The sequence below is a fragment of the Lissotriton helveticus genome, chromosome 6 (genome assembly GCF_964261635.1).
Source record: "Lissotriton helveticus chromosome 6, aLisHel1.1, whole genome shotgun sequence".
Classification (NCBI taxonomy): Eukaryota; Metazoa; Chordata; class Amphibia; order Caudata; family Salamandridae; genus Lissotriton; species Lissotriton helveticus.
In genome coordinates this window covers 852728519-852753914 of record NC_136067.1, presented here as the reverse complement: position 1 = coordinate 852753914, position 25396 = coordinate 852728519, and the positions used below count along the sequence as shown (strand labels likewise).

Here is a 25396-nt window from a genome sequence, read left to right as displayed (position 1 = left end):
GGGTTTTGGGTCTCGTAGAAAATGGGTATGCCCTTCCCTTCTGGGAGTTTCCCCCTGCTTTCCCCCCTCGCCAGGGTTGGTGCTCAAAGGAGCACCTGTTGCTTCTACAACAGGATGTTCTATCTTTGCTGCAGAAAGGTGCAATAGTGGTGGTTCGGGAGCAGGAAAGGGGTCAGGGATGGTTCACCCGGTACTTCCTGATTCGCTAAAAGGACGGTCGATTGAGGCCCATCCTAAACCTCAGGGTCTTGAATTTATACCTCAGGCAGGAGAAGTTCAAGATGTTGACCCTGGCTCAGGTTCTTCTGGCGCTGCAGCTGGAAGACGGGGTGGTGTCAAAGGATTTGCAGGGTGCGTTATTTCACATACCCATCCTGAAGTCTCATCGGAAGTATCTCAGTTTTACTGTGGGATCTCAATACTACCAGTTTGCAGTTCTTCCGTTCGGTCCTACATCCGCACCACGATCTTCACGAAGGTCATGGCGGTGGTAGCAGCATATCTCAGGAGATCGGAATTTCTATTTTTCGCTATCTGGACGACTGGCTGCTCAAAGCAAATGCGCTGGAGATGATGCTGTAACAACTCGTCTATTGTTCGACTTGGATTTTTCAATAAACGTGCCCAAATCTCACCTGGTGCCCTCTCAGTGCAACCTGTTCATAGGGGCAGTACTGGGCACTACTGTGAGTCGTGCCTTCCCGCCTCTACAGAGGATTCAAGACATCCAGGCTATGATTCAACTTTTCGGAATGGAGTGGCTGTTCGAGTCCTGAAGGTCTTGAACCTGCTCAGTGTGTTCGCTTCTTGCATACTGTTGGTCAACTATGCACGCTGGCACATGAGGGCCCTCCAGTGGTGCCTCCGCAGGTAGTGGTTTCAACACAACGGAAACCCCAGGGAGGTGGTCAGAATCTCCAGAGATACTGCATTGGAACTGTTATGGTGGAGTGTTTTGGACAACCTGTCTCAAGGGAAGCCATTTCAACCTCCTTCTCCGGTGGCCACAGTGATAACGGATGCCTCCACTCTAGGGTGGGTTGCTCATCTGGGGGATCTGGATGTCAAAGGCCTTTGGTCTCCTGTGGAAAGATTGTTTCACATCAGTCGTCTGGAATAGACGACAGTACGTTTGGCCCCCAAGGCTTTCCTTCCTTCCCTTTGCGGTCATACGGTTCAGGTCTTGACGGACAGCACTACTGCGATGTGGTACATCAACAAACAGGAAGGAGTAGGGTTGTATTGTCTCTGCAAAGAGGCTATGCGACTCTGGTCCTGGGCTCACGACAATCAGAATTGCATGAACGCGAATCATCTGTCCGGAATGCTGAATGTGCGTGCTGACAGTCTCAGTCAGCATTACTTGGCCGATCACGAGTGACGTCTCCATACGGAGATGGTTCATCTCATTTTCAGGATGTGGGGGTTTCCTCGGTTGGACCTATTTGCCACTCATGGGAACATGCACTGCCCGTCATTCTGCAGTCTCCAGTATCCGATGCGGGCAGCGTTTCGGGACGTGTTTCAGTTGGATTGGGGTTCTGAGCTTCTTAGCGCGTTTCCCCAATACCCTTGATTCCTCGAGTTCTGAGGAAGATTCGTCACGACGGGGCCCAAGCCAAATTGATCGCCCTGGCCAAGACGGGTGTGGTACTGTTAGACCTGGCATCTTTGGCGTGGTTTCCCCCTATCTTTTTGCCTCTACCTCCTGTATTTTTGATGCTGTGCTGGATTTCGTTTTTGCTGGTTTAGATGCTTTGGACACTCTGCCACTGCTGATCAGTGCCAGAGTGTAAGTGCTCCCTGTGTAAATTGTTATTCTGATTGAATATACATGTTTTGGCATATTTGTATCACCATGAAGTCCCTAGTAAAGTGCACTGGGTGTGCCAGGGCTGGTGATGACAAATGCTACTAGTGGGCCTGCAGCGCTGATTGTGCCACCCACAGGAGTAGCTCTAAATTGGTGTCTCAGGCCTGCCACTGCAGTGCCTATGGGCAGTTTAGAACTGCCATGTCCTCCTGGTCAGTGTCCCCACTGACTAGGCCTAACCCTTTCCTTTTCGTGCACATCAGTCACCCCTATGGAAGGCCCAAGGTACCCCCCTGGGCAGGGTGCAGTGTATGTGAAAGGTAGAGCATGTACTGGTGCAGGTAACATGTTCTGGTAGTGAATTACAGCCATTTTCGTTTTTCACTATTGTAAGGCTATCTTGCTCCATAGATTAACATGGGGGCTGCTGGCTACAGTGGTTAACAGCATTTCTTCCCATAGGAACAAGATAGGACATAAGTATCTAGTATCCCTGAACTCAGAATTTAATAACACATCTTTTAGGAAAGGTTGTTTTTAAATCCTGTGTTTGAGAACAGCACTTTTAGAAAGTTGCTGTTCTCTTGTCTGACCCTTCTGTGTGCCTGGGCCTGTTTGTGTATGGACTGTCTGGTTTGTGAGTGACAGGGGCTGGGGAATTCCCCAGCAGGATGGATGAGTCAGCACTAGGCTGAATGACTGCAGTTGCAACTGGAGTGGTGGGAGGAGTTAGCACCTGGGCTGAATAGGGCTGTGCCTGCCTTCCACAATGCTGGCTCCACCCCCCTGCTGGGCGGCTGAGGACCCTGCCCCTCACTCTGAAAGGAAAGATGCAGCCAGCAAAACAAAGTACTCAGGATCCACCCAGAACTGGTTCAGACCGGGCACAGGGCCCACATGCACCAAGAGAACAAAGACGTTAGGGGTATAAGTACAGGACCCCTGACAACAGAAAATTAGATCATCCTGGAAATCAAGAAAGAACCTCTGCCAAGGAGAACGCTGAAACTGAAGAAGGAAGATTGTCCTGCTGTTGCTCTGCTGGACTGACCTGTTGCTTTGCTGCCAGGGAGAGGGGAAAGACTTTGCTTGTGAGCTGTGTCCCCTGTCTTGAAGGAATCTCCAAGGGCCTGAGAAGAGCTGGCTCCCTGTTTTGAAGTCCCAGGAACAAAAGGACTTCACCCCCAGCTTCCCTGAACTCTGCTGAGAGAGTTCTGTTCCTCCTAGAGTGCTTGATCCAGTTGTGGGGCCTCTGGAGGTTGGACCTGTGCTGGGAAGCTTGAAACTAAGCTTGAGTGACTTTTGAATCTGAAAAGTGTCGCATCGCTCGCTTGCGGAGCGCATCCCCGACAGTGCGAGAAGATTCCCGCCGCTACGGAGGTCGAGATCGTCGCAGCGCCTGACGCTGCTGCCAGAGACGTCGCATCCTTCGTTTGCGGGACGCACCAGACCGGTGCGGGAGAATCGAACATCGCTGCGAGTATCGTCGCAGAGCCTGTCGTCGCTGGGTGAGAACGCCGCACCGCTTGCTTCAGGACCGCATCACGTCGCTGCGAGTGTCGTCGCAGAATCATCGCATCGAGGAGCTGCGAGAGAAAGGATCGCCGCTGGACCGCGCATCGTCGCCCCGGAGATCGTCGCAGCAGCTACGAGATCGTCGCATCGTGCCTTTGCGAGAACAGACTTCCTACGGAACCTACGCACCGGAATCCATACAAGTGGCCTTCCTCCCCATACAGACCGGATTCGTCGCAACACGCCCGCTGCTGCAGCGGGGCTGTCGCACCGCCTCCCCAGGGTCTCAGGAGCAACGCATCGCTTGTTTTCCACCGCACCAGCTTCTGCTTTTGGAACTTTGTTGCAACTAAAGGTACTGTGAGTAAACGTGACGCAACTGTGAACTTTTCACGCATCTGTGGTTTATATTACCGCAACTTGAAGAATTTTAACGCAACCTTAAGAACTCTTTGAAACCATATTTGAACTGTGTATGTTGGATTTTTATCGTTTTGGTCTTGTGTAGTTTTAGATTAAATACCTTTATTTTTCTAAACTGTTGTGGAATCAGTTTGTGGTGTTTTCACTGTGTTACTGTGAGTGTTGGTACAAATACTGTACGCATTGCCTCTGATTAGCCTAGACTGCTCAGGCCAAGCTACCTAGAGGGCGAGCAGGGGTTATCTCAGAGAGTTATCTCCTTGTCCTGACTAGAAGCAAGGGTCCCTATTTGGACAGTGGTACTTACCTCTGCCAACTAGAGACCCCCAGATCTAACAGGTACACACACCTCCTTTACCTTCTATCACACTCTCTGCTCTGGCTCCCTCTCAGGGCAGACCACCTCTCGCAGTCGCAGGGGCAGGTGCTACACCCCCAGAGCTTACACCTTCATGCCTGGAGTGAACGGGGCAACTTGAGTTCTTTCTCTCTCCTGCCAGGTGTGGTGGATGTTATTTTATCGGGCAGGAGACACTCCACCACGTCTGTCTAATCTCGTAGGTGGGCCAAGTTTGTAAAGTGGTGTGGAGAGAGGTCAGTTGATCCATTGCGTGCCCATTTGTCTGATATTCTGAGTTTCTCTCTTTCCCTGGCACAACAGGGATGTGCAGTAGCTTTTTCTCTGTTTGCCAGACCCAACCCTCTTTATTTAAATCTCCCATAGTCATGAGATTCTTTAAGGGTCTCACCAATAAGTTTCCTCCCACTCCCTTTATCATGCTTCTTTGGGATTTGAATGTAGTTCTTACTTTTTTTATGGGGTCTCCCTTTGAACCCTTGCATAGTTAGCCTTTGAGATTCCTAGCTTTAAGACATTATTTCTGATTGCAATCACTTCCGCTAGGAGGGTTAGTGAGCTGCAGGCCCTTCGCTCCAAGCCCCCTTTTACCTAATTTCAAGCGGATAAGATGGTTCTTATGACCAAAGCTGCTTTTCTGCCTAAGTTGGTCTCTCCTTTCCACCTAGGGCAATTTATCACTTTGCCCACTTTCTATCCTCACCCTTCTAAGGAGGAGGAGAAACTTCCCCGCCTGGACCCCAAGAGGGCGGCCAGCTTCTACCTGGACAGGTCCCCAACACTTGTACGACTTCTGAGTCCATTCTTGACTTGAATTGTGGTTTGCATTCCACTATTTTAGTATATGGTTTTGTCTCCCTCTGGAGACCACTGTTTATTTGTGGTACTTACGTGCTCTGTTTCTTAAGCATTGTGTGTATTGTGTTTCTATCTCCGGGTAGGAGATAGTACAATTGTGTTAGTGAGTGTTTGTAATAAAATACATATTTTTATAACTACACTGTGTGATTCTTTTTCACTTACCCTATACCATAAGATTAAGTACTGGTAAAACAAGCGGCTTTACACTCCTTCTGGCCTAAGCCTTAAGACTGCTCTCAACAGCTACCACTTAGAGAGTTTTCTGAGGTTGTCTAAAATCACCATAAGGGTTGTCTGGATTAGTGCAGGGTGCTACACTTACATAAGTGAGCACTGTATACTAAGCAAGCCTATCACAAGGATGGATACGGAATCTGCAGCTATCATATGAATGAGTTACTTACCTTCGATAATGCCTTATCCGGTAGAGACTCTAACTACCTTCAGATTCCTTACTGACATACCCATCCTCCCGTTCTGCAAACAGATATCTAGAAACAGGGTTTTTCCCCTTTCATGGCCCTAGATTTCCACACCAGTGGTCCGTGTTCTTTGTGGCTCCATGCTCCTGGGTGGAAAGTTGTGAAAGAAACTGACATCAGTGAGCTCGTGTGGTGCCTATATAGGCACTGCACACGCAATTTCAGCGCACGCAACACAGACGATGCCACGCGAAGCTGAACAACACCTACCGGCACGTAGGGTACTGCTCATGAAAAATTTCCAATCTAGTCTAAAGCCTGAGGATAATTTTGAGGTAAGGAATCTGCAGCTAGATAGTTTCTCCCATATAAGGCACTACAGGAGGTAAGTAACTTGTTCAATAGGATGTATTCCAAAATGGGAACTTGTTACTTACTTGTACCTGTTTAAGTGATTTAGTTTATAAATGTAATCTTTGTGTTAAGAATTTTTCATTATTTTTAAACAGATATGGAAGGCATCTTCATCTACTGAAAGACAATGCTGAGCATAATCTCAGTCAAGTACTAAAGCACTGTGAGAAATTTCTGAAAAAGCAACAAGTGACAACATCATCTTTACTTCATATCCTTTTGTCCAAATATTGTTGTATTTACGTGAGAAATTATGTATTTGGTGTAAGAAATGATAAAGTTCTTTTTAACCTAAAGAGGGCAAATGGAAAATGCTATGAACGTTATGCCTTAGACTCCATATTTAATTGCTTTATGGAATGTGCTTAAAGCGTTGAGGGCAGATGTTTATCTATTAAGTACTGGATGTAATATTTATATCAGTCCAGCTGAATGTTTTTTGAAGGTCCACCTGTCTAACCGGAAAAGCAAGAATATATTACCTCTTCAGTTACAGTGGAGGCCAAAGATAATTTAATCTCTGTGAACACAGGGTTAGTCATTCTTCTTATTGGCTCATTCAGAATGAGGAGGGCAGAGGAAAGGGGACACAGATGAAGTTTTTATCACTGTGTTTTAAAGCTAATCTAATCTTGCTGTGCAGCGGATTGATTTGTGGTTTCAGTTTCTTTGATGCTATTATTTGTTCTCCCTTGTCATAGACCAATAAATCATTATTCTGCCCAATAAGGAATGCTAAACGTTGGGCTTCTAATTTTCCATTCCAGGGAAATAGTCCTACAACAGCATCGGCACTCCTCCCTTTAGCTTCCCCACTTCCACTTCCCTTTCCTGGAGTAAGGCTATCAGTGCTGTATGGTGGGGGATGCTGGGCCTGCACTCTGCACGACTCGTACCTCTCCTTACAGGAGCACCGCACCGGCCCAAGTTCGTCTGGGGAAGGAATAAGAGCAGGTCGGGATCCCCGGGGGGATATTCAAGGCGCTGACCTACAGCAGGGAGGGTAGCATGGCTTAAGTGCCTCATGCTGCAGGACGTCACTAGCTGCAGATACCCATTAATACCCAGTAGGCGCATGATCGCTGTGGGTGGGCAATTATCAGCAGTTAATGCCCGTAGCTGAGGCCAATAGTGCTCAATTAAGGTCCGCCTATTTCCTTTAAAAAATATCAACATAACATTGTTTTCCTGCATTAGACCGGTGTACATACGATTTGTTCCCAGCTTCGAATCCAGTGGTTCTTTGTGCTGGTTTGCTGACTTTCTTTTGGTTATTTGTTGCATTTTTTTCCTTAACTGCTCGTTTCAGGGTGTTTGCAGGGAAGGTACGCTGGCCATGACTGGTTCGCCTCTTCAGTTTTCATGCTAATGTTCGGAGACAGCGAGAGAACGTTAACATTTCTTCAGCGATTCTCCAGCCTCCTCGTCTCAGCATTTCTTTGGCTGCCTCGGTTGCATATTTCTGTGAGAACTCTTCTCTTTTTTTTTATCTTTCTTCAAAATGCAGCTTTGAAATATCTTAAATGAATATTTATCGCATTCGCTGAGCTTCTTTAAATGCATTAACTTTTTATCAAAAGTACCTAAAGTGATTTGTTGTTCTTTACGCAAAATCTCGGGGAAAAATAAATGCGATAAATGTGCTTGTGATTGGCACTGCTTTTGAAGGCGCTGTAGAAAGCTTAGCGTAGGCAATGCCTCTCACGGTACTGAATTTTAAATGAAGTGATAATACAGCTCTTATAAATAGCAGTATGGTGGTTGAAACTTTTGAATACTCATAATTGATTCCTGTTTTTGTTGGTGAAATTAATTGAATTTTTTTCGTATTAGTTATATGTTCGTATTATCTAAGTAAGATTAGTCTTAGTGAGCTTCAGCTATGTTTCTCATAAAAAGACCAATAATGCCCCAAAATCTGAGAATTATACATGCAAAGTCCACTTAAATAATATATACCTTGTCACGTTGACACTTTTCCAAAGAGATCTATTTCTGCTATGCTCTTTTGAACACCACTGTCGCGATTCTCAAAGCTAGAGCATTAAAAGTCCTACGTTTTTATCAAGTTGCCTGCCTTCATGGGTTTCACTCAGAACGGGACCATAGAATTGCTGAAGGCCAGTGTTTAAAATTTACTCCGCCAGACCTTCATTGTGGGTAGGCGTATATTGAAATATACATTTAACTTTTTTGTTTCCCTTTCGCCTGAACCCCAATAAATATGGGGTCTTCCCTTCCCAGTTTCATCAAAGTCTTCCACAGTTGAGTCCGAAACTTGACGATGCCAGCAGGATTCTAAACAATCTAACCACTATGGGCCTGATTATGATGTCGGTCGGAAACTAAACTGCCCGACGCCTTGTCAGATTCGGTTCCAACCGTCCCGTGTTCGGAAGGACTCCCATTACCTTCAGTGGGAGCCTGTGTTCCAACCGACAACACAGGCTTCTAAGGGGAAAATGGGAGATTGCGGAAAAGCTTTCATCCTGTCATGGGCACCCCATGATGCCTGCCACACTGTGCATGGTTTTAGAAGGGGGTCCCTTGGGTACCCCCTCGACCCCAAACCAAAGGACTTAGGATGGAGGGGGGCCTGGTAGGGGCCCCCCAACGTCAGTTTACGACAGCCTTTTCGTGTCAGACAGACCGAGTCGGAAAGGTTGTCAGAATCCGACAATGTAATTGGTCAGTCAGAAACACTGTCCGTAGAGCTCAGAGGATTCTCTGAATGCTGGTCAGAACCAATTCGTAATCGGTCACTCAGAATTGTTTCCAGCCAAGTCGCACAGAAGGGTTCTGACACGGTCTAGGAGAATCCGAAGGTCGGTCGGAGGCTTTCCGACCGACATCGTAATCAGGCCCTATATGCCGATTTTTCTTGGATATCATCCCACTATTTTTATTTATATTTTTGTCTCTAATATAGACTTTTAGCTACAGATTCCTTACCTTAGAATATACACTAGGCGTCAGACTAGATTTGGAAATCTTTGAGCAGTATCTTTGTGCACCAGTAGTTGGCGTTTACCAGCTCTGCATCTGTGTAATCCGCGCCGGAAATGATGTTCGTGTTGCCTATAGAGCCACCACCCTGGCATGCTTTTAACATTATTTTTGGCATTTTGCCGAACTGTTTTTGTACTTGTCTCCCAGTGTGCTTAGGGATGTCCCTTAAAAAACCTGTGGGGTTTAAACCCTGTAGTTCCTGTCAGAGACAGATATATGTGACAGACCCCCACATGGGTTGCCTCTGGTGCCTGAAGCAAGGCATGTAAAGACTGTTGCACCATGAACCACAGATCACTCCAGGAGTGATCCCTGAAGCTTCTGACTGCCTGACGACAGTCAACTCTGCAACTCTCTAAGGCCTGGTAACGGAGAAGGTATCAGACCCATTCGCAAAGCCTTTCCCAGCTCTTGTAATTGTGCTTGAAGTCGTCATCAGGTAAGACCCACAAACAGTCGAAAAAATCGAAGAAGTCACAGCACACGAGAGGGTGCTGCTTCTTTGCTGCCACTCGAATAGATTTCCCACTTGAGCGGCAGCTTTCTCACCGCGATCAGTTCGGACCGTCTACTACCCTCTTCATTGGCAATATCTCGCTGCGTGCCCTTGTAGAAAATCACACTAGGGTACGCCAATTTTCTTCAACTAAAGGTGAGCCCGCACAGGAAAAAACTCTGCCACTTTGAAATTTGGCCAAAACTCTGCGAAATTCATCACCCACCTCTAGTCTGAGTCTCTCCTAAACTTGTTGGAGTTGAGAGCGATTTGCCTAGCACTGAAAGCCTTTCTACCTTCCATCAAGGCAAGGCTGGTTTAAATGTTCGCAAACAACACTATTGCCATGTGGTATTGCAACAAGCAGGGCAGAGTAGGGGCGTGTGCCGTGTGTCAAGAGGCCCTGCGTCTCTGGGCATGGCTGGGAGTCAGGACATTTTCCTGTTAGTACACCACCTGGCTGGATCTTTGAAAGCCAGGGCAGACAAATTCAGCTGGAGGTAGGGCTTGGTTTCTTCAGCGACTAGGGAGAACCCTGGTTAGGTCTCTATGATGGATATATCTACCTGCAGATTCCTCACCTTTTGAATATTGCCAGGCATTAGCTTGGACTGGAAACTTTTCGGTAGCTCTCCCACGTCAGCAGGGGGTGTTGGTATATACATGGCTCTGCACCCAGCACCGCGTCAAGTCACTGGAGCCATGTGAAGCCCCGTTGACATGCGGACGTCAGTTCCCTTTTTTTCCACGCCTTTGACGCTTAACGTTTTTTTAAACTCTCCAATGGGAGTTGTCGACTTTTTTGATGTATTTTCCTATATGGTACAGTTTTTGGGGAATAATGTTATCACCCCGAAAAATTGCTATTTAAGCCCTTCAAGGACTGTGAGGGTCAGTTGCCTATTACTGACCCTCATGAATCTGCCTCTGGTTCTTTGGTACTTAGGGTCGGATCATGATGTTGACATTTTTTCAAATTGTCAATGCATCTATCCAGAGGCTCTGAAGGAATTTGATATACGACAACTGCTACAACCCATATCCGGGGAATGCCACCCCGTGCCCTATGGCCCATTTGCAACAGAGCAGCGGGAAATTAGTTAGTCCGGAGGCTCATCAATCTTACAGGCTAGACACATCCCTAAGGTTAGCTTCCTGAAGTGGAGAGCCGAAGAAGGGTTACACCATCTTTGATGAAACTCTGAACTCTGGGTTAGGGTTATGCCCACTCCTTGCAGGAAGTGGTCATATAGGGGGTGTAGACATCCCAGGAGTAGGTAGCCCATTGGGTACTGCCCTATACGCTCCTAAACACCCCTAAATTCAGTATTTAAGTGCCCCCCGACACCAGACTGACAGATTCATCTACCTGGGAACAGAAGAAGGACAAAAAACAGTCACCATGAGAACTGAGGACCTACACCAAACTTGGGACTAGGGGCCAGATGTAGGTGGCCCAATACCAGTCGGTAACGGCCGAAATTAACGAACTTCGGCCGTTACCGACCGGTATTGGGCATTTGGGATGCAGGTGGCTACATTTCAGATTCGGTAATTTACCAAATCGGTAATTTAAGGAATCTGTAAATTGCTGATTCCTTAAAATACCAAATCTGAAATGTAGGGAGCACTCAAATGAGTGCATTGCACAGGTAAGGATTCGGTATTTACCACCAAATAAAGGTTGGTGGTAAATTTCGAAAACCTTATAAAAAAGCAATTTTGTGCTTTTTTTACTGTGCCATGTGGCAGACATACATGCCCTTAGGGCATGTATGTGTGCCACATGTGCACCCATGCACTATTCAGGGGTGCAACAGGGTGTCAATGCATAAGTTCCCCCCTATTACCTTTTCGGTATTTACAGAATCAGTAAAATTGAATGGCTTCCCATTCATTCCTATGGGCCATAGGAATTAATAGGGATTACCGAATCGGTAAATACAGATTCTTAATTACCGAATCTTACAGATTCGGTAATTTTTACCGAAAATGTATCTACATCCCATTTACCTATTCTTAAATATCGAATCTGTAAAATTCGGTATTTAAGAATAGGTACATTGGGATTACCTACATCTGGCCTAAAATCCTGTCTGACTGCTGCTACCGCGACGAGTGCAAAGGCCCGACTCGTCCAAAAGCTATGCATCCTCCTCAACACTAGGAGAACTGCCCAGCACTTCGCCAACCATCTAGAATCTCCCTTTAGATGGAGGAGCCATCCCCCTGCATCTGTAGGCACCGACTGCTCTTATCCGGTACATCGCTTTGCTGGCCATCCGGCCCACCGGGGAAGGATAATACCAGGAAGAGGTTTCTGTGGTTCCAGGGGGATCAGCCCCGTCTCCCCACTGAGGTTTAAGACGCTAGACCCTCCAGGAGCCCCCCTGCACCAATACCCTGGGTACCGGAGCACTTGCAGCAACCAAGGCTTGTTAGTCTCCAGCCCGGACACCACTGCTGCCAAAGCCAACATGCCTGATGAGGAAATTCAGGACCGATGAGGCTCACACCAAGAGTGGCCCTGCTGTTGTGTTTTCCTCCCCTGTGCAGGTCAAACCAACCATGGAAGCCTCCAATACAAGTGGTCTGCTTGCCAAATACCTCTGCACTGGAGTCCCACAGCCAGCATTCACCACAACCAACAGTGCCCCCTTGTTCTAAAGACCCTCACAATCTGAACGCCACTTTGGGTTCTGCCGGACTTGTCCTCAAGTCCCCCCTGCAGCCTTTGTTTTCAGGTGCCCATTGCTTTCTGTGGTGTAGCGCTCAAGGCTACCAACTTGTCCAACTCCTCTGCACCTGGACACGCCAGGGCAGTTAATAGATAGAAAACTGGTGGTGGTTCTGTGGACCTTGGTCCCATAGTACCTCAAGTTCCAATGGGCAAGGTCCAAACTTCAGCCACAAGTATATGTTTGCAGTATTTGTCTTTCCTTCCTTAGGATAACATTACCGCATTTGAGGCTCATACCTCAAAATCCGTTATTCGTGTGGTTTACTGTTTTCTTGTAAAATCCATAACTCTGAATGTACCCTCCTGATTCCAATGATCTTGTTATCAATTATATAAAAATCTTTATTATTTTTATAATTTGGTCTTGGATTTCTTTTTGAGTGTGTATACATTGATTGTCACTGTTTGTGCAACAAACGCTTAACACTCCCCTCTGATAAGCCTAAGCTGCTCAACCACACTACTACAAATAGAGTACTTGGACTTATTAAAGTAAGACCTGTAAACCAATAATGATCGTCTGGACTTTTTCCATGATGTGCCCTTACATTGGCCTACTATACAAAAAGCCAGCTTCCTACAGGTATGCTCTGCCCTTGCAGGAATTTCCCTCACCCTTGCATCCCCGTCTTAGTTAGCTTTCAATGGACCATCTTCAGCTCCTCCAACAGGAGGTCCCATCCTTACTTCACAAGATGCAGTGGAGCTGGTTCCAGAGCAGGAATGGGGTCGGGATGCTACTCGCCTTATTTCCTGATTCCCACGAAGGAAGGTCGCTTGCGTTCAATCTAAGAAGTCAGAATTTTGACCTGGTTTCTCAAACAGAAAAACGTTCAAGATATTGACGCTAGCTCAGGTGCTTCTTGCACTGGAAAAAGAAGACTGGATGGTGTCAGTCGACTGCAGAATGCTTACTTTCACATCCCTTTTCTGCAGTCACACAGGAAGTACCTTCGCTGCACAGTGGGGTCTCAACATTATCAGTTTGCTGTACTCCCATTTGATCTTACTTCCGTCTCTCGCCTATTCACGAAGGCATTGGCAATGGTTGCAGCTCATTTTACAATGTTGGGAATGCCGGTATTCCCTTACCTAGATGATTGGCTCATCAAAGCCAAGTCTCTGGAGTTGCTGCTGCATCCCTTACAGGTGACGTTTCAGTTGTTGTTCAGCCTGGGCTTTTCCAACAACAAACCCAGGTCTCACCTGGAGCCCTCACAGTGCACCCTATTTATAGGAGCACTACTAACGCTACGGTGAGTCAAACCTTCCCTCCTACTCAGAGGATTCTGGACATTCAGTCTATGGTTCGTATGTTTCAGAACTGAGCAATGGTTCCAGTCCTGAAGGTCTTGTGTCTGCTAGACTCCCGTATTCTGTTGATCACCCTTGCATGCTGGCACATGAGTACCTTCTAGTGGTGCCTCTGTGGAAAGTGGTTTTAACACAACAGGGATCTCCAGACTTCTGTCAAGCTCTCCAGAGACACTGCGCTGGATCGTCAATGGTAGAGTGTGTCAAGTAACCTCCTCCTACGGTGGCCACTGTCATAACGGATGCTTCCACTCAAGGGTGGGGAGCTCATATGGGGGATATGGAGATCAAAGGACTTTGGTAGGATAGGATATGACTAGAAAAGGAACAAACTGACTTTCATTGAGAGGTTTTCGCAGCCCATCTAACCATGAAAGAAAACACCTAGCCTGTAGTCTACCCTAGAAGTGGTGGAAGGGCCACTCTGGCGCAACCACAGTATCTGTGGATATTTGCTGGCTTTTGATGGTTGACTCACCTTGGAATGACCACAAATCCACCCTTTTTCCTAACTTTCCAGTTGCAGAAATTCCACCATACTGGTGAGATTTCCACAATTCATGCATGCAATTTGAGAGGGTAACATTTAAAAAAAATCTTATTTAGTGATTAAAGATTTGAAACTTACTCACTGCAATAACTGTTTTATTCATCCAAGTAAAATTTAAATGCACAAAAACGTTTTCAAATTGGACCCAGCATGAGTAGGAAAGAATGATGTTGGAAAATGCACCATTTTTCTGATGGATACATCTGCCAGTGGATTCCTCACCTTGTGAATATCCCCCTGCGTCAGCAACATTCGGAAATTATTTTTGTAGCTTCGTGCCGACATGGACGACGTCACAGAAGCACGGCATCGTGCGCAGCTCCGCTGACGTCACCGACTTCATAATAGGCCCACGTCGGCGTGATGACATCAGTTCCCCCTTTTTTCTGTGCCTTCGAGGTGAGGAATCCACAGGCAGATACTGTATCCACCAGAAAAAGCGTTACCAAAGGTAAGTAACTTGTTCTTTGCGACCTTTTGCAATAAGTATGTTACTCTTTCTTAAATGTATTTGTCTGGATATGAAATTGTTTTCTCTTTAAAATTTTACCAAGCTTCTGATTGCTACAAGATGGTTTATAACATAGTGCCTCTATTAAATCTAACATTTACATCCATAATCTACTGTTGTACTGTAGTACCTCAAAACATAGTGAAGAACAGAGGGCCTGATTTTGACTTTGGGGGATGGATTAAGTACTGTTGCCATGGAGGGGTACTTTACTCCTGCCATGGCGAGGGTACACTACCAGCCAAATTTACAGATGTCTGCCGGCCAGCAGACATCTCTTTTATCTATAGTAGACACCAGTCAGCTATTTTTGTAAATGCTCCGAAAGTTTAACAGACGGCTCTATCAACACAACGTCGCCTTATGTCACACTTTCAAAATGTTTTTTATTTCCAAAAACAATATCCAAACGCTGGATTTTGTTTTTGAAAATAAAAAGCAATGACTGTCTTGCCATGAGAGTTTTTTTTCTATAGCGTGGGACCCATTTTTCACTTTTCACTGCCCCATACCTCCCGGTTTCACCTGGCGGTGAAGGACAATAAAAGGTGGACATGTGTTCACCCATTCAATAGGCCAGGCAGACATAAAGCCAAACCTCTGACGTTCCTTACTTCGTCAGGCCGTTGGAGTTAGGTAGGTGGCAGAGCTGGAGTAATCTTTGCTGTCTACATGCTGACTTTCTGCCTGACTCTAAATGAGGTGGGCAGAACTTTGCTGTGGCGGTGAAGGCACACTTACTCTCTCCTTCAAAGTCTAAATCATGCCCAAAGTCTGTAGATGAAGTCATACATTTGGTAGATCACGGTGTTTCGTGTTGGTCAGTTCATTCTTTGGTGATCCAAGGATCGGAGTACCACCCCAGTACCTTGCCCACCAGATGAATGTTCGATGCATGGTCACTTGCTTCATATCTCAATTGAAATCTGATGTTCAGTTGTTTGCCTTATTGGACCTAAGATTTGCGATCAATTTGACAGAGAGGGTAAACTGATTATGTGAATCAATGGGGTATATGAGTACACAGAACAATTATGCTGTTGCACTTTTTATCACCCTGGCTTCTTGCTGGTGTAGGCTTTGGGTTGGTTTTTTGAAATAAAGTCGTGCCTGCCTTTTTTTAAATTGTCTTTTTTCACTTCCCAACAGAGGAAAACAACGCATAGATTATTCATTTGTCTATGGTATATAATGTACAGGCGCAGTGATCTATGTGCCAGAAATAGTATATGTCTTTTTATTTTGTGTGTACCATGTCTATGACAATACAATAAAAATATATTTTAAAAAAAGAAGAAAATATTGGCAGGTTGGACTATTGATAAAACGATGAAAAGGAAATGACACGTTATTTTAATTAGCCATTTCATTCCAGGCAAATTTGGGCAAAGACGAGTTACCAGCTTGGACTCAATGTAGCTCTCTTGCACCACAAACTGGAGCCTCACAAGGGAACCCCTTAATTGTTACGTTTCTCTCTTCTTGCACATAGTTTCTCGCGTTCTCGCTTGCAATATTGTAAATGGTATCTGTGAATTCTCAAGTACACATGTACACAAAATTGAACCCTGTGCTTTTGTGTGGGAAAAGATTCCAGAATGACTAATAAGAAAAATGTGCAGGGAAAACAGACCACATAAGTACATTGGTTTGTGTGTGCAGAATCTACCTCAAGAATAAGCATCAATCGATCTACAAGCCAGGGAGACACATGAATAAAAATAGAAATAGAAAAATGTATTAAAAATATATAACAAAATTTATTAGATACCTCCCTTTAGGGTTACAATCTAAAATATATTAAAAAATCATAATACTATGATGTATGTAGACAATTAAAAATCAATCAGGTTACAATCAAGGTAGTCAAAAACAGTCGACGCAGCGTTTCGGTGTTGTGTAATGGTGTCACCTTCTTCAGGACAAATTGACTTTACGCAATTGTTTCAAATCTAAAAATTAAACAAACATTGTTTTAGGTACCCGTTGAGTGCATATTGTTACATCTCTACTACATTCTTTAGCTCCCTTTTTAATCATTTACATCTAAATTCTTCTGCACATTCAAATGAAGACCTCTTATCCCCTGCATCTTCCATATAGATTAAAACAAGGCTAAACATTCCATTACACTCATATTAAGATGTTGCCTATCATTGCATATTCAGTTGTATCACAGTTATTTATTTGTTTAATCTTCAAACACACTACTACCTTGATCATGAAGTCTTTAGGCACCTTAAGTCTAAGTTCTCAAGATGTCATGCAGGTCTCAATGCTGCTTCAGACATTGGTCTATTGTTTCTAAAGAGAATGGAATAAACTTAGTGTCTCTATTCTATTAGTCCTTGTGAGATTTGTACTACTAGACATCTCTGTCTTTTACCTTAATTTGACTCTGGGTCATTCTCAATGGACACGGGGAGCCACCTTAATATTGTTTGTTTGGCTGCTTATTCCATGGATAGGCAATAGCAAGTTAGTACCCCTTTCGTTCCAATTTGCTGTAAGGAAGAGAACATTAATAAATCTGTTGCTCTCCTGGCTTTATTCATTAATTCAAGCCATATGGATCTACAGCACTATTGTTCACACTCCCTGTGAAAAATATCAGGGGAACCTTCCTAATACTTTTCAAGTACACATGTAGCAAGTGGGATTCAGGGGGTGTGCCTCTCAAATTTCCCAACTAAAAAAGCAGAGGTCCACAGTGTGAATAGGTGACATGACTATGGTCGATGGAATAGAGACACTAAGTTTATTCCATTCTCTTTAGAAACAATAGACCAATGTCTGAAGCAGCATTGAGACCTGCATGACATCTTGAGGACTGAGACTTAAGGTGCCTAAAGACTTCATGATCAAGGTAGTAGTGTGTTTGAAGATTAAACAAATAAATAACTGCGATACAACTGAATATGCAATGATAGGCAACATCTTAATATGAGTGTAATGGGATGTTTAGCCTTGTTTTAATCTATATGGAAGATGCAGGGGATAAGAGGTCTTCATTTGAATGTGGAGAAGAATTTAGATGTAAATGATTAAAAAGGGAGCTAAAGAATGTAGTAGAGATGTAACAATATGCACTCAACGGGTACCTAAAACAATGTTTGTTTAATTTTTAGATTTGAAACAATTGCGTAAAGTCAATTTGTCCTGAAGAAGGTGACACCATTACACAACACCGAAACGCTGCGTCAACTGTTTTTGACTATCTTGATTGTAACCTGATTGATTTTTAATTGTCTACATACATCATAGTATTATGATTTTTTAATATATTTTAGATTGTAACCCTAAAGGGAGGTACCTAATAAATGTTGTTATATATTTTTAATAACTTTTTCTATTTCTATTTTTATTCATGTGTCTCCCTGGCCTGTAGATCGATTGATGCTTATTCTTGAGGTAGATTCTGCACACACAAACCAATGTACTTATGTGGTCTGTTTTCCCTGCACATTTTTCTTATTAGTCATTCTGGAATCTTTTCCCACACAAAAGCACAGGGTTCAATTTTGTGTACTGTCCGCTCCCCTCCCTGTGAAAAATATCAGGGGAACCTTCCTAATACTTTTCAAGTACACATGTAGCAAGTGGGATTCAGGGGGTGTGCCTCTCAAATTTCCCAACTAAAAAAGCAGAGGTCCACAGTGTGAATAGGTGACATGACTATGGTCGACTTTAGGAGTTTGTTTTTGAAACATAAAAAAACTTTCGGCAGTTTGACGGCCGCCCATCATGTTTGCCTGCACTGTCCATCAAACCTTCCTTAAACTTACAGGAACTGCCATGGAGGCGGTTTCCGCCAATGTATAGAAATGTTCACGTGGGCAGTGGGAATTTCTACATTTTGCATGCAGAGTAAAGGCAGGGTGGCTGACGTAAAGTCCTCTGACACCCTGCCTGCCTTTACTTCATCCTCCAAGCCCTAAATCAGGGCCTCTGTCAAGTAGACTGGGCCGGGGCTGTCATAGTTAAGTCATCTGACTGTCCAACCTATTTAGAGTGGACGGGCTGGTGGCTTTTTTTTTTTCACTATCCATCACCTCCAGGTAAATCCTGACAATGAGGGACAGTAAAAATATATATATATACATATATATATTTATATATACATATATATATATATATATATATATATATATATATATATATATATATATATATATATATATTGCCACAGCTTCTTCTTCCTACATTCAGTAGATCAAAGGACACGGCACAGCAACAGATGATTTTCAGCGTTCTTTATTTACACACCAGTGCAAAAAGTAACGTGCATCAAATGGACGGTCTACGCGTTTCGGCTCCTGCCTTCCACTGGACCGTAGCGTCCCTAGGTCTAGACCTTACTTATATAGTGTAAACAGTGTGAGTACCCTCTACCATTTCCATGGTCATCTAGACCAACCCACCCAGCAAGGTGAGCACATGGCCAGTACATATTTAAAGGTATATACATTGATATGTACAATTAACGTAAAGTACCATAACCAAAATCTATGACCATACATTCAAAATAAAGTATTTTACCTAGTTTCATGCTCTATTTAACAGATCAATATAAAAGATATTAATGTGAAGTACCAGTTGTCATACAGAACCGACAATTTCTAAATAAAGTATTTACAGAAGATGATTATTTACATTTAGATCCATCTAATCATTGTCATGGTATTATGCTATACTTTTCCATGTAGAGATATTAAATCAAGGATTATATTAATTCAAGGTAAATGATGATTATAAATTTTTTAGATTTTTTAGAGACAAACAGTCAGTTCATAAAGTTTTACGAAAAAAGAACCAACATTTATGAAATTCAGTGATTGCTGCAATGATCTAAATAAAGTATCATATAACCACAGGAATAAGTTTCGATGGCATAAAATGTCATTATCCAGGTATTACACAACCTATCGTATATAGTTTTATGCACTATTTCAACAATTCTTCCTATGCAGGCAACCACATAATTTATGTGAAGTACTGTATTCTTATCCTATGCTCTTTCAAACTTCCTACTGTTATTCAACTATAAATCATCTTTCCCTGCATTTTTTATCTTTTAGTGAGAAGATTCTATGGGATCTAGGTAATTAGTCGGTTCTGGTTCAGAGCAATTATTCAAAACATGTACAGATTCCAGTATCAAAGGGACGGCACTCCCACAATTCATAGAGTCCCACATTTAGAAATCAAGGTCTCATTGAAATGTCTTTGTATCAATTTCACAAATGTACATACAGTTCGGCATCCAAATTATGACCAAACGGTGCCTCAGTTCCAATGCTTAGTATCATTCTCGATTCTAAACGTCTCAATTGTTGTAATTGATCACCACCTCGTTCTGGGAGTTTACACAGTTTTATTCCCGAGTATTTCAAGAGACTGGTGTCGCTCTGGTGGTATTGAGCAAAATGTGTGGCCATTGGGTAACACGGGTCCTTGTTTTTTATCGCCCGTAGGTGTTGTAGTATTCTCAACTTTAACTTGTTTATAGTGCTCCCAATGTAGTACTTGCCACAAGGGCATTGAAGCCTATAAACACATTTGGATTCGCATGTGATATGGTCATATATGGTTTCTTTTCTGCCATTCTGTAGTAGGTAGTATTTGATATTCACCCCATGTTCACAGGCCTTACACTTATGGCATTTCCAGAAGCCAAGTGTTGTTAGCCATCTCTGTTTTTTCTCCTCCTGCAATACCAGATGACTTTGTGTTAGTATGTCTCTCAAGGAGGAGGTTTTTCTGTATGTTATACTGGGATTTTTTGTCAAGCTCTCACTCAAAGTTTTATCCAGACGGAGAATTTGCCAATGTTTTTTGTAGGCTTTTCTCATTTGTGAGTTTTGATTATCATAGTCAACTATTAGTCTGGTTGTCTCGCTGCTCTGATCTATTTCTTGTTCTTGATCTCTCTTAAGTTTCTTATTTTTTGGGGATAATAGTTCTTCTCTTTTCTTCAGATGCATCCGGCTTTTTGCAGTGGCAATCACTTCCATCGAGTATCCTCTTTCAAGGAATCTGGAACCCATATTCTCTATTTCTTCATTCAGGCTGCTTCCTAAAGGGTCCCCTCACTGTGTTGGATATATATATATATATATATATATATATATATATATATATATATATATATATTCACTGAAAAAAACATAGGTTATAGACCATATATAGTTAGGAATTAGCATTTACAAAACCTTATTTTACTCACACAAAACCATTGAAATTCCATATATAGTTAGTTGCACTAACTATATATCGCGCACCCGCAATCCACTGCTGATGATGTCATATATTACATCATTCATGACATGGTCAGTGACATCACTGATGACATCACTGATGACATCACTGATGACATCATCCAGTGACTGTGTGTTTCTGTAAAGTTTAAATATGTTTTACATATTGAAGAATGAGTAGATGTAGAAGTGTCTGGATGAAGGATTTAGTAGGTGCGTGACTGACTGTATGAGTGAGTGATTAAATGTGTCTCACTGAGTGCATGGGTTAGTGACTAAACTGTCTTAATTTGTGCATCATTATGTCTTTTGTTCTGTAAACTGCTGCATGTGTTGATCAGTAGCTATATGAGTAACTATATGGGTTATTGATTGATTGTCCAAGTATTTGTATGGGAGACTGAGTGTGTGTGTGGCTGGCTGGGAGATGTGTGACTCTGTGCAGATCAATGTGTTCTTGTATCAATGATTGTATAAGAGAGTAAGTATGTGTTAGTATATGTTTGAAAATGTAAGGTACTCTATGTTTAACTGTATAGATTAGAAAATGGAAGTGTGATTGATTCTTTACAGGACTGACTAGGTGTGTGAGTAACTCCATGGATGAGTGGCAGAGTGTGAGTGTCTGTATAGTTGTATGAGTGCATATGATAGTGTTGTAAAGATGAGTGATTGTATGTATGAATGATTGTATGGGTGAATGAGTGAATGTGTGTGTAGACATAGGAATCAGTGAGGGCGTATGTAGTAACTAGTATTGGTGTGTCAATGGTTTAAAAAATTATATTCTGTATTTAACACTGGGTGTAACAGAGGTTATATTAAAGTGTGAGGAGATGCATTGTATTGTCACATAAATGATATCATCAGTGATGTGACCATTGATGTCAAATGAGATGTCATCAGTGATGTCATCAGTGATGTCATTTGAGATGTCATCAGTGATGTCATTTGAGATGTCATCAGTGATGTCATCAGTGATGTCATTTGAGATGTCATCAGTGATGTCATCAGTGATGTCATTTGAGATGTCATCAGTGATGTCATCAGTGATGTCACTGACCATGTCATGAATGATGTAATATGTGACATCATCAGCAGTGGATTGCGGGTGCGCGATATATAATTAGTGCAACTAACTATATATGGAATTTCAATGGTTTTGTGTGAGTAAAATAAGGTTTTGTAAATGCTAATTCCTAACTATATATGGTCTATAACCTATGGTTTTTTCAGTGAATTTTCAAGGTTTTGTAAATGCTAATTCCTAACTATATATGGTCTATAACCTATGGTTTTTTCAGTGAATTTCATTGGTTTTTTAAAAGCTAATATCTGTAGCTGTAAAATGTATTCTTCTTTAAATCCAAAAATATATTTTATATGTTTATTAATAATTTTTTTTTTTAATATTTTTTTTTCTTCGCTCCCGCTTCGCGAATCGGGAAGCTTCCCGTTAGCTCACCTTGATGCCGCGAAATAGTCCGCGAACCGGTAAACGTTCCTTTAGCGCAACTGCCGCGTTAGAAAACAACATCGTGACGCGTCGCGTCCGCATGACGTTTCGCGTTGTCGCGTGATACGTCATATGACGTGCTACGTTAGCGTACCCGGAAGCGAACTGGTACGCGAAGCGAGGCGCGAACCGCAGGTTCCCGGAAGCAAACCGGGAGGCGGCGCAAAGCGCGTAACGTAAACACAGCAGGTCATGTGACTTGGTAATAACACTTTTCATTGGTTCATTTCACTTTTGGTTTCCTAATGATGTAAGACTAGGTCATGTAATCTAAAATTAACACTTTTCATTGGTTGAGAACTATTGTTTTTCCCAAATGATGAAAACCCCTCCTTCTTTCCTCACTCTGACTTTCATCTTTGTGAGAGAAAGACCCTTTGTTACCAGTGAGCAATGGCTTCTTTAGTAGCTTCAGCTGGTGCTTCCCCACCACCTCCACCACATCCAAGGAAGAGAGGACCACCTGCTGAAGTTATAATTCAGCAAGAAGAGGAAGAAGAGGAAGAGGAGGAAGAGCAGGAAGAGAGGCAGTTTTTGCCTGAGGAGCCCAAGAGGTTTCACCTGAAAGAAAATTTTATTTGGCAATTTTTTAAATTTCCCAAAGGCCAGAAAAAAGTAAATGCAAGATACGTAACTTGCCTTATATGTCAAGATAGACTGTCCAGAGGGACCGAGAAGAAATACAGTTACGGAAACTACACAATGCATCGCCATATGACTAGGTGGCATCCTAACAACTACAGTGCTGCACAGTTACGTAACGAACTAGATAATCCCCCTATTATGGCCAGAAGATCTGTTGTACCGGAAGTGACGGGACCAGAGGGCAGGGAGATGGTGCCAAATATACAAATGAGATTCGGGGAAGTAAAACAAGTCTGCGTACTTTGCAATGGATTCATTTGCTACAGAGAAAGTAGCATCACTCTGATCAACAGAGCTATTGACAATCATGCTCATGTTTGTCCGAAACGCCCCAAACAATAAATTCTTTTTTTTTGTTGCTCCTGTTGAGCCCTTTACAATGAATCGTTTTCGTTTCCCCCCCCCAAAAAAACCAAAAAAATATATAAAACCGTTGAGAAAAATTCAAAAAAAGTAAAAAAATGTTCAGAAAAATAATAAAAAAAATATAAAACAACAAAAACAATAAAAAAAAAGTTCTTTTCAGAACTACCTCCCCGTTATAAAAAAATTGGCAGAATATTTGGAACTCTGCCAACCTCTATTTCTCTTGGTTCGCTTCCCAGTTCGCTCGCCGGTACGCGAACCGGGAGCGAACCAAAAAATTAAAAAAAAAAAAAAGAACAGTAAGTATAAGGGAAGGAAACAGACAGTTATGTTAAAAGAAAGACAGCTATAGGGGAGTAAACTAGAGATACTGTTACCCGTAATCCACTGCTGATGATGTCACATATTACATCATTCATGACATGGTCAGTGACATCATCAGCAGAGGATTGCGGGTAACAGTATCCCTAGTTTACTCCCTATAGCTGTCTTTCTTTTAACATAACTGTCTGTTTCCTTCCCTTATACTTACTGTTCTTTTAAAAAAAAAATTTTTAGATCAGTCAGAAACAGTGAAAGTAATAGAGACAGAGTGAGTGACCAAGAGTGAAGAAGTATGAGAAGAGAGGGACTAAGAAAAATAGTGAAGGAGTAGAGTAATTAAGTAATAGAGAAAGGAATGAGGGAAGTAGCAAAGGCAGGAAAGTGATGCTTAAAGAAATGAAGCAGTGGAACTAATAGAAGTTAAATGTGATAGAAATATAACGAAAAGAGTACAAAACATTTACCTTATAATTGTCGTTAAGTTAGTCATTTGTTCTTTTTATACTTTCAATCTGTGAAAGAGAGAACAAACATTTGAAAAATATTAAAACATGTTTTTAATAAATTAGAAAAGACAAGGGAAAAGATTGAAGGACAAATAGTTTTTCAAGAACTTTGACACTTACAGAAGCCTCTGCTTCTCCATGCCCCTACACAGTCCTAAAAATATACATTTTAAACTAACAGTATCTTGATGCAGATGAAGTGAGTCCTATCTTGCAACATTGTGCATCTTTTGCATGACTGCTGCATCGGTTTCATGTGGCATTGTTTTTTTACAGCATGACACATCTGCCTAGATGCATCATTTTATAATTTTGTCGCCTCATAGCAAATCTTTTCAACCGCGACTGCGTCACAAAAGTGACGCACAGTGGCGCAAAAGAGGCATACACCTATCATAAATCTGTCCCTAACATGTTAAATAATTGATTCAGGATGACAATAAGGTGTGGCCTATCCAGAGGTTTGGTTAAGGTGAGGCCTACTCAGGGTTGCAGATCAAATTTACACTTGTTGAAGAATACAGAGGAGATAATACATGTGAAGGCCTACTAATGAAGTAAGTCATGTCCACTTCACTCTTGAACAAAGGCCAGACCTCTTCTGTGTCCGTGGACAGACCTAAACTTCATCTGCACAATGTCATTCGTAAACTTAGGAAACACAGGTGATGTAATTGAAAAATGTGGAGTTTATTTTCCTCATTTCACAATCACATCACCTGTGTTGCCTTTGCTTAGGTATCTCATAGTGCAGATGGAGTCTAGCATATCAAACAGTACACAGAAGTTGAGCAGTGTATACAACAATTTTGACACTTAGAAAAGCTTCAGCTTCTGCATGTCCCCTACACAGTGCTAATTATATACATTTCAAAGTGATGGTATCTTGCTGGAGATGAACTGAAACCTATCTTGCAACATGGTGCATCTTTTACACAAAAGTGACCCACAGCGGAGCAAATGAGGCGCACGGTCATCATAAATCTGACCCTAACATTTTAAATCATTGTTTCAAGATGCCGATAAGGTGTAACCTATTCACAGATTTGTTTCAGGTAAGTCCTACTCAGAGTTGCAGATGAAATTTAGGTTTGTTGAAGAATACAGAGAAGAAAATACATGTGCAGGCCTACCAACCAAGTGTGTCATGTCCACTGCACTCTTGAACAAATGTCAGACCTCCTCTGTCTCCAGGAACAGGCCTAAACCTCATCTACACAATGTGATGTGTAATGTTAGGAAACACAGGTAATATAATTGAAAAACGTGCAATTTTTTTTGCTCATTCCACAATCATATCACCTGTGTTTCCTTTGCTTAGGTATCTCATTGTGGAAATGTAGTCTATCATATGAA

General features: G+C 42.7%; 1 protein-coding gene across 2 annotated transcripts in view; it reads left to right on the top strand.

Moving 5' to 3' along the window:
* TBC1D32 (TBC1 domain family member 32) overlaps positions 1-25396 on the top strand; it is a 940667-nt gene that overhangs the window by 757939 nt on the left and 157332 nt on the right. For both annotated transcript variants that reach the window (XM_078648467.1, XM_078648468.1), the window contains 2 exons: positions 5902-6017; positions 7116-7270. In XM_078648467.1, coding sequence (XP_078504593.1) covers positions 5902-6017; positions 7116-7270 — 271 coding nt within the window. The remainder of the gene's footprint in view (positions 1-5901; positions 6018-7115; positions 7271-25396) is intronic.